The 8,784-nt window shown below is 33.0% G+C and overlaps 1 protein-coding gene across 1 annotated transcript; it reads right to left on the reverse strand.

The window, feature by feature from the left end:
* Window positions 1-295: 295 nt before the first annotated feature.
* On the reverse strand, window positions 296-6,935 carry LOC130943027 (beta-galactosidase 3-like). The gene is made up of 19 exons (XM_057871048.1): window positions 6,637-6,935; window positions 6,283-6,378; window positions 6,083-6,195; window positions 5,932-5,998; window positions 5,770-5,862; window positions 5,429-5,572; window positions 4,830-4,918; window positions 4,590-4,695; window positions 4,385-4,472; window positions 3,602-3,720; window positions 3,336-3,500; window positions 3,053-3,234; window positions 2,830-2,939; window positions 2,638-2,747; window positions 2,182-2,292; window positions 1,979-2,092; window positions 1,694-1,896; window positions 1,254-1,590; window positions 296-904 (listed from the first exon to the last, which is right to left on the reverse strand). Exons 1-19 carry the CDS (start codon window positions 6,805-6,807, stop codon window positions 770-772), a joined length of 2,553 nt encoding a protein of 850 aa, XP_057727031.1. The 5' UTR covers window positions 6,808-6,935; the 3' UTR covers window positions 296-769.
* Window positions 6,936-8,784: the final 1,849 nt, after the last annotated feature.

Genomic DNA, 8,784 nt, shown 5'->3' on the forward strand with positions numbered 1-8,784 from the left:
GATTGTTGATCAAAGCTTTCTAATTATTGTTCCTACAAATCGACACTAACGATTTCTTTAAAACCAATTATGAGTTCCATAATTAGGCATTACACACCCAAAACTTCATTTATACGTATTACACAACTGGAATGAGCATATAAAAAATAATTAGCGACAAAGATAAAATACTATTTTATCGTATGAGTATTGTGTTTATCCGGTGAAAGAAAAACTAACCGTTTCAAATATATCGATTTTCAAATATAAGAAAAGCTTTCAAAAATAAAGAAAGGAAGAAGGAAGGAGAATAATATATCAGGCAAGGTAGATAGATATCTTCAAACTTCAATAGACAATGATATCACAATATGTTCCCAATTTGAACATAGATTTGGGGTAATCCCTAGAAATACAAGCAAAAACACAATTGCACCTCCATAACCGGTTTAAATGCTGATGCTCTATAGGTACAAAATTTAAGACCCTTGGTTTCAGATTCACCTTTCGAACAATGAATTTACACACGTTAAATGCCACTAAACAAAACCTATGAACTACATTGCCTTTGGCATCACCAACATTTCACAACAAATACACCTTCACACTGGATTTGACCTATTCAACTACTACTAAATGTACCCATTCTTCTATAATTCTCTTTGTTTTAAAATATCTGCTACTTTAAAATTTTGAATTTACAAATATTTTAAAACAAAAGAATGTTATTTATTCATTAAATCTAAGGGATTTAAGTCACTGCACAATAAATACTATTTGTGTGGCCAAATCAGCCTCTCCAATTTGTGGCGGTTGGAGCGCAAACAGCTTCAACTGATAACCGCTTCATCACCTTTGGGCACGGGTCTTGCCCAAAATTGCTGTTTGTAACTGTAACCGTGCATCTTTGTTTTCCTATACATTTCTGTGGAAATGAAACAAAAAGCTAGAAGGTTAAACTCACATGCCAAAGAAACATTTAGTTATTATTAATGGTTTTAGACACTAATTTACCAAAGCAATGATCTTCTAAACTGTTAATAACTTAAGCTTTTAAAGGTTAAATTGTGCTTCATTGTTAGGTGGAAACTCCACATGAAGTTGATAACTGAGAGCCGTTAGATGAAAATTTAGTCAAATAAATCAAATCACTTAACTACTCTCAACTATCAACTTCACGTGAAGTCGACTGCACTTGAGTTTTTACTTCATTGTTATTGTAAAGTTAATAGAGTAGGTTGTGAAACCAAGAGTAAGAGGTAAAGCACAAGCACCTTCTCTAAAATGGCGTAGGATGAGGGGGAATGACATGCTCCTTGCTCATAGTTCCCACAAGTCCCTAGAGGAGTTCCAAAGCTTGCAAATTTGATGATGGAGATGGTCTGGCCAGGGCTGCAATGCAAGTGAACCTTTGGTGGGTGGAACTCCTCTGATTTCCCAAAGCTCTCAATATGCCAATTCTTAATGTTCGGATGAAACTCCGGCACATCGGCGCAGACGCTGCTCACTGACCTCTTCACAAGAGAGATTCTCGAAGGATCGCCTCCGAGCTCCTCAAAAATAACCAGTAGATTTTGACTTGGCTTCAACCATGACCTTGGTACATGGTACCTGAAATATTTGTGGACAAGAGTTTAAAATTATTTAGGATTCAGTGTTTAAGGTTTAGGATTTATGATTTATAAAAAATGGTGATCTTAACAAGTTTTTTTACCATCTCTGGGTTGGTTCGCCACAACCAAATTGGCACTTTGGAGGCTTAAATGACCCAGCATAATTACAGCCACTACAATTGCCATTAGCATATGTGGTCCAGTATCTTCCAATGCTCTGTCCATTAATCCATATTTGACCTTTTCCCATGCCCTCCATATCCAATGCCAACGGTTCGTCTCCTTCGGGAGCATCAAAAAAAGTCTGCAAGAGGTTTACAGAATTGTATCTGTTTGTTTAGCTAATTGTTTAGTCAGAAACTTTGCATATTTCTCTTGAATGTTACCTTGTGCCATGTTAGTGGCTGGTTTCTTTGTACAACTATCGCCGATTGCATCCACTCGACTGCAGAAAAACCATTAGGAGATGCAAGATTCATGGCCTCTCCTTTCAGCCCAACCTATTAATTGGAATGCTTTAGTATATGTTCTCTTGAATGTGAAATGAGCCAGCATAAGCATGCATCCAAAGTGAGATTAATTAACAAACCTGATAAGTCCATTTCTGCCATGATAAGTCCCACTTTCCTTGGTCAAGTCCATGGAGTGAAACTGGACCTAAGATTCCTGTGTTCCATGACTCATAATGTTCACCAACATTCTTTGACAACAAAAAGAAAAAGAGTTTTGTTAATGAAATTGGATGTTAGGAGGGAAAAAGAAACAATCATGCTATGTGTAAATAAAAAATCAGCCATCCAATTATTACCTGTATAAAATATGTTAAAACACAAAATGAAAATACACATTGAAAATGAGTTAAACAACAAATGTAATTATACACAAATACATGATAGCTGATTTTTGGCGTGCGCATAAAATTTTTGTTTTTGTTAGTAGCTGGGTTTCTGTCTATAGGTGACCTAATTAGCAGTTACAAAACATCATACAACTTAAAACCAACATCATATAACAAGCACCAAGTTTTGGAGCGAAAGAAACTTACTGGAAGTCCAATGGCAACACTGAGCAGAGCAATTCTGTTTGTTCCGGCACGAAGATTTACCTTGCCGGTATATGTGATTCTTCTATACTCCCTTGTTCCATAGGCAGAACCTAGTTTCAATGATATACCATGCTTGATTTTACTAAACAACCAGCAATGTGATCCTAGAAATAATAAAGTAGAACTTCATACCAGAAAGTTGACCATTAATGAAAACATGGACAGCATGTCCTGTAGACCGAACGATAAGAGTAGGGAGTTCGCCTCCATGTAGAAACGATTCAGACGAACCTATATCAATGCTGCATATACATAGTATCTAATGAGTTACAAAAATTATGTATACTCAAAAGATCAAACTTAAGAAGCTAAACAAAATTAGCTGTGACTTGTGAAGTTCAATCAGGCTCATCACCTTGTCATATACCAAAGATAGTCGCTCGCATCGCGGGTTACATTTAGCTGGTCCAGGAGAGCCGGGGCAGTGATTGTAGAGCCGCTGTCGTCTAAAGAAGACGGATCTTCATCGAAACTCTCCCATGAGAACATATGAGTACTAGTTGGCAGCATTTGCATTTGAGATGTTTGCACTCCTACCTGCAAGTAGAAGAGTAATTCATTACTAAGTTTTCCCAATTATTAAATACAGAACAAAAATACAAAATGATACGAAAATCTATCAGATTTTTGTTCCATACTTTTGCTGTATTGAAGGCAACATTCCTACAATCTGGGAGGATGCTAACGGACCAAGGTGGCAAAGTGTAATGCATGTTATTAAACATGATTCTAACTGAGGATTTTGAATCATAGTTTGAGAGGAAAGCAGCGCAATCGCCAGATTCCGTCGAGTATACATGAGCCTGGAAAAAAATTACAGATGTTACAGGGTTAGTAGAGACTATATAGAGAAGCTAATCACATGTGGGAAGCAGAATGAGTATGAAGTAATTAAGGCTAAAACCTGTTGAGAGGCTCCTAGTGAAGTAACAATTGGATCAGTTGAAACCAAAGCTCGCTCACACATCTTGATAGCTTTATGAAGCTCTTTTAAATGACCATACTTGGGTTGCCTAATCAAACCTGCAAATGTTTTTGTTGCATGAAAAAATTGTCACTGAACTCATCAACCATAGAGTTTAGGTGTTTGGGTATGTTTGTTTGAAAGTGAAAATAGAGTAAATTTTTTTATACAGAAGTATAATGTGCAAATTCACACTACACTGCAAATTACCCACCTAAATCTTTATATTAGGATAACCATCCGATATATTCATTGTTCACATTGTTTAGTATTTTCATATCTATTTATACTTTTCCTTTGAAAAATCATATTGAGTTAAATATCTTTTTGATCTTATAAAATATACATTTTTTTTTGTTGTTGATCTTATAATTTTTTAAAAAATTGTCTATCTTGATTCTTGACATTAAAAATATTCATTAAGTAATGTGGTAACTGATCAATATTTCTGTGGTGTGTCACAATAACAGTAACACTATTTGATGGAAATTAAAATAAATAACTTTTTTTTATTGTAAAAAAAATTATAAAGATTAAAATAGAAGAAGTAATATGCATATATATAACGAAAACTTGTTTAAGCCACTTTTATTTTAATTTTAATGCACTAAATATTGATGATTAGTGACTACATTGTTAATTTTGGTGTTAGGAATTTTGGTTGTTACCAAGTGAATAATAGAGACGATAACACGTAGAAAGTGCTGCATTTTAAATTCTCACCATATTCATCTAGTGGAGCATCATAGTCATAGCTGGTAGTAATGAAAGGGCCACCAGCTGTTCGTCCAAAATTGGTTCCACCGTGATACTAGAAAAAAAATGTGAACTGTCTTGGTCAAATTGCAAAAATTAAATAGGTTCCATCATTATCATCTTGTCAATATAATTTTCCAAATTTAATGAATTTTACTTTAAATAAACTAACCATGTAGTAGTTTACAAAGGACCCTCCACGTATTATAAATCTAGCAACCGCAAATGCCAAATCCTGTACGGGTCTTTTGTGAATTGGACCTCCAAATTCCGTAAACCTGCATATATTATCATGCAGCAGGGTCCTCATTATTTAATATAAATTATAGATTTAATAGTTATTTATTTTATTACTTTATAATTTTTCTCATTTTAAAGGAGGTGTGACTGAAAAAGAAAAGAAAATGTTTACCAGCCACTCCAAGCCTCTGTCCATATCATTGGCTTATAGGGTCTATTGGGAGTGAACTTGTCACAATAGAAGCCATTGCACGTGTTTATCTGTTGTCAAAACACATTAGTTTAGTTGCCGTACTCCTTTTGAGAAATGTATTACAACTAATTTCGGATCTTTATTTTTTTTTTTTATATTATATTTCTTGTTATATCTCAGCCAACACATTAGAAGTAGTGAGTTATATAGTGCATATAAAGTTTAAATATTATTAATTTTAACATAATAATATAAATTTTGCGGAGTTAAGATTTAAATTAGTCTATAAAATTTTATTTATACACGAATAAAACTTCAAAGATCAATCCAAATCTTGAATATCTGACATTTCGACTTTTCGTATATCATTGAAGATTTTATTCATGCTGATCACCTTTGAAGTTACTGATTTAAGGTTGCGTTTGTTTTTAGAGACATGACAGAACAGAATATGACACTGAGATGGAGATAATAAAACAAAGACACTAAAAATTATTCTTTGTATATTGTGTTTGGATATGATGGATAAGTGATAAAAATAACAAGTTAGGATGCTACTAAAAAGTTAAAAAACTCACCACTGGATCTGGTGCATCCTCTTCCTTGCACATGACCCATGGGACTCCTGTTCCCATCTGAATCGCCATTTTAGCAGCCCAATTAACATAGTTTCGGCCAGCTTCTCCAAGTAACTTGCTCTGGGCCCCATACTCATTCTCAATCTGGACCAACATTTTGCACATGCTTCATTATTATTCCCAGATCTACTCTTGAGTGAATGTGAATCAAAAGTTACAGCTACTCTACTACCACTTTTTTATTTTATTAGTGCTGGACATGAAAAATTCTCTCATAACACCTACTCTAACAATTAATGATAATCAATTGCAGAATAAAATACAAGAAGAAGAAAGTATACCTGAGATAGTATGATAGGGCCACCTTGGGATTCAAACAGACCCTCACTCTTCATCATTCCAACAATCTTCTCAGTAAATCCTTGCATTGCCCTCTGCAAATCAAATTCTCAATTGAAAAATTCAATTCATAAGAAGATGTTGAACTCAATTATGTGACACACCTTGAAAGGTTCATTGTCTGTTCTGAAGCTTATTCCAGGAACATACTTCAGCCACACAGGAAATCCTCTATATACAACCAAAAAAAAATGATAAATAAAACTAAGGATTAAATTAAAAGTTGTAAAAGTAGTAGTGGAGAATCGAAGGTACCCGAAGTTCCATTCAGCACAGACATAAGGTCCAATGCGAAGATGAGCGTAGAGACCAGCTTTCTGTATTATCTTCATGAATCTCACCAGATCATATCTTCCTTCAAAATTGTACTGAGCATGCAGAAAACACAGTGAACAAAGATCAAATTGAAAAAAGAACTGAAACAGAAGCCAGATAATAAGAAGAGATTGAGGTACATTGCCAGGGGAAGGTTCATGAACATTCCAGAACACATAGGTTTCAATCACGTCTATTCCTCCTTCTTTTGCCTTCACAATTAGATCTTCCCACATCTGCACAATTCAAATATAATTATCAGAAACTTCGCTTTAATTCTAATTGAACTGGTAAAGTACTACACCGACAGTTATTTTGAGACGTTAAGCGTTTCATATCAAGTGCAGTCGCGGAGAGCCAGTTAAATGGTTTGACTGATTTGACTAAATTTTCATTTAATAGTTCTCGGTTATCAATTTCACGTGAAGTCGACTGAATTTGAATATCCACCTTATTATTATCAGGGAAAAAAAAGAGGGGATTAGATTACATACATCAGGGGTACTTCTGGGATAATGCATGGAGCCAGAGAAAAGGATTCTTCTTTGGCCATTGATGAGAATGGCCTTTCTATCATATGTAACAGTTGAGTGAACAAGGTGAGTGACAAGGCACAAAGCCAAGCAAAATGCAAACACAACTTTGGAAACCGAGCTAGTTTCCATACTGAGAGAGAAAGAGAGAGAGTCGAAGATCAAATTGAGAAGAAGAGAGGAGTACTTATAAGTAGTGCTTATGATTTCATTGACTTGAGGAACAGGCACAGGTGTCTTGGAATACAACACTGCGTGGCTTTGAGTTACAAAGTGTTTTGGTTTATAATGTGAGTGTGAAGAGTAAGAGTAAGAGTGAGAGTGAGAGTGACAGCAGCCATAAAATTGTGGAAACGGTTTTGTTTTCTTGTGCGAGTTGTCTCAACACTACACCAAGTCACTTTAATTCTTTCAATGCATCAAACTGAATTTCGTTTTTAGTGCATTAAATGACTAATTAGTAATTTCATAGAAATAGAATTCCATAGAATAGGAAAAGGAAAATAAGAAGGAATTGAATTTAGAGAAGTAAAGTTTTAAAGAGGAAATTATATCAATGATTAATTTCTTATATGATTGATTATATCACCACTATGATTTTTTATATAAAATTTTGCTATTAATTACTTAATTGAGTCTATATCTCTTGCAATAGTATCTAATTTTTAAATCGTAATGGTATAATAGGTATTAATATAACAAATTTAAATTAATCTAGTAGTTAATTTATTAATCTATTTAAATAAGTATTCGGAGTTTGAATTACGTCTTATTTATGCAGTAATTTATTATCTAATAATAAATTTTTAAATAAAATTTAAATTTATAATAAATTAATTTTTAATTTATTAAAATAAAAAATACTGTAAAAAAAATAGGTGTTAATATTTAAAATATGAAAATTTTAAAATCTTAACTTTACCAGTTTTATGTAAAAGATAAGAATATGTCACAATTTTACTATAAATCATGAGATAAATATGTTCACAATATAATTTTTATATAAAAATATTATCATTCAACTATTTATTTTTTTTCTATTATATATATTGTGATTTGTGGCTTTAATTTTCATATTATAACAATTTTTATTCTCTTTTCCATAAATTAATAAATCATTGCTTCCGTCTTATATATTTAAATGAATCAACGCTACAAGAAAAACTTTGAAATTATGTTTTATATTCCATATGAATTTTAATTGTATAAAGTGATTTAACAATGATGATTGTTATAGTGCCTATAAATGTTTGCCTAACTTTCTAAAAGGGTTAAAAACTAATATTTAATTTTAAAAGTATAAAAATAAAAAATTATTAAATATTCAAAACTTACCATATCAAGTAAATTAGACAAAAATTAGGCACCATACTATAGATATCATAGAATTCACCTTTAACAATATTAGTTAGTCGAGATAAAATACTTTTTTTTTCTAAAAATAATAGGTTATATTTCATTAATTATTAAAAAATAAAATACAAAAATGTTCAAAAATAGGACAGCATAATAAAAGGTGGGAATTTCCCAAAAACACTACACCGAAGGTATTCATCCAACGGTGCATGGTCAAAAAACGAAGAAAAATCTTAAAGAAGAAAGAATGATAAATCAAATTGATTGCAACTAAGAGCTTGCCTCATGGAGATGACGACCTAAACTCGGAGTTCTTTGGATTTCACGGAGTAACTTCTAAAATACTGTTTAAATACAATTAATTAATTCAATATTATTAGATTTTTACCGTCCACTTCTAAAATCATCGTTCTCTAATCTCAGCCGAAATCATCGTGTACTTCGACTACGGATGGTCGTACATTGACTTAATGACTTTGGAGATCTCTTGGGAACAAGCATTGTTGTTTGGTATAAATCTATAAAAAAAACCTAACATTAACAAACACATAAACTTAAGATAAAAAAAAATTGTGTGTACTCATGCCTGCATACTATCGGACCAAATCTTTAACCGGATGACGGGTGGTGGTGGTAGAGGAATATCCTACTGAGGGAACTAGAGGAATCATCTACCGTGGTATCTGTCACTGGATCTGCATGTGGGGAGTAACAAAAGGAGGTACGTAATTCGGATTTGGGACAATGATGAAC

The sequence above is a fragment of the Arachis stenosperma genome, chromosome 1 (genome assembly GCF_014773155.1).
Source record: "Arachis stenosperma cultivar V10309 chromosome 1, arast.V10309.gnm1.PFL2, whole genome shotgun sequence".
NCBI classification, from domain to species: Eukaryota; Viridiplantae; Streptophyta; class Magnoliopsida; order Fabales; family Fabaceae; genus Arachis; species Arachis stenosperma.

What these genes read in the sequence shown, in the direction of transcription:
- LOC130943027 (XM_057871048.1), bottom strand. Translation starts at nt 6,807, where the DNA reads ATGGAAACTAGCTCGGTTTCCAAAGTTGTGTTTGCATTTTGCTTGGCT. An exon ending in ATGAACCTTCCCCTGGCAAT is followed by an intron (nt 6,196 to 6,282) that starts GTACCTCAATCT and finishes CTGCATGCTCAG; the next exon opens with TACAATTTTGAAGGAAGATA. An exon ending in GTGTTGCCATTGGACTTCCA is followed by an intron (nt 2,293 to 2,637) that starts GTAAGTTTCTTT and finishes TTGTTGTCAAAG; the next exon opens with AATGTTGGTGAACATTATGA.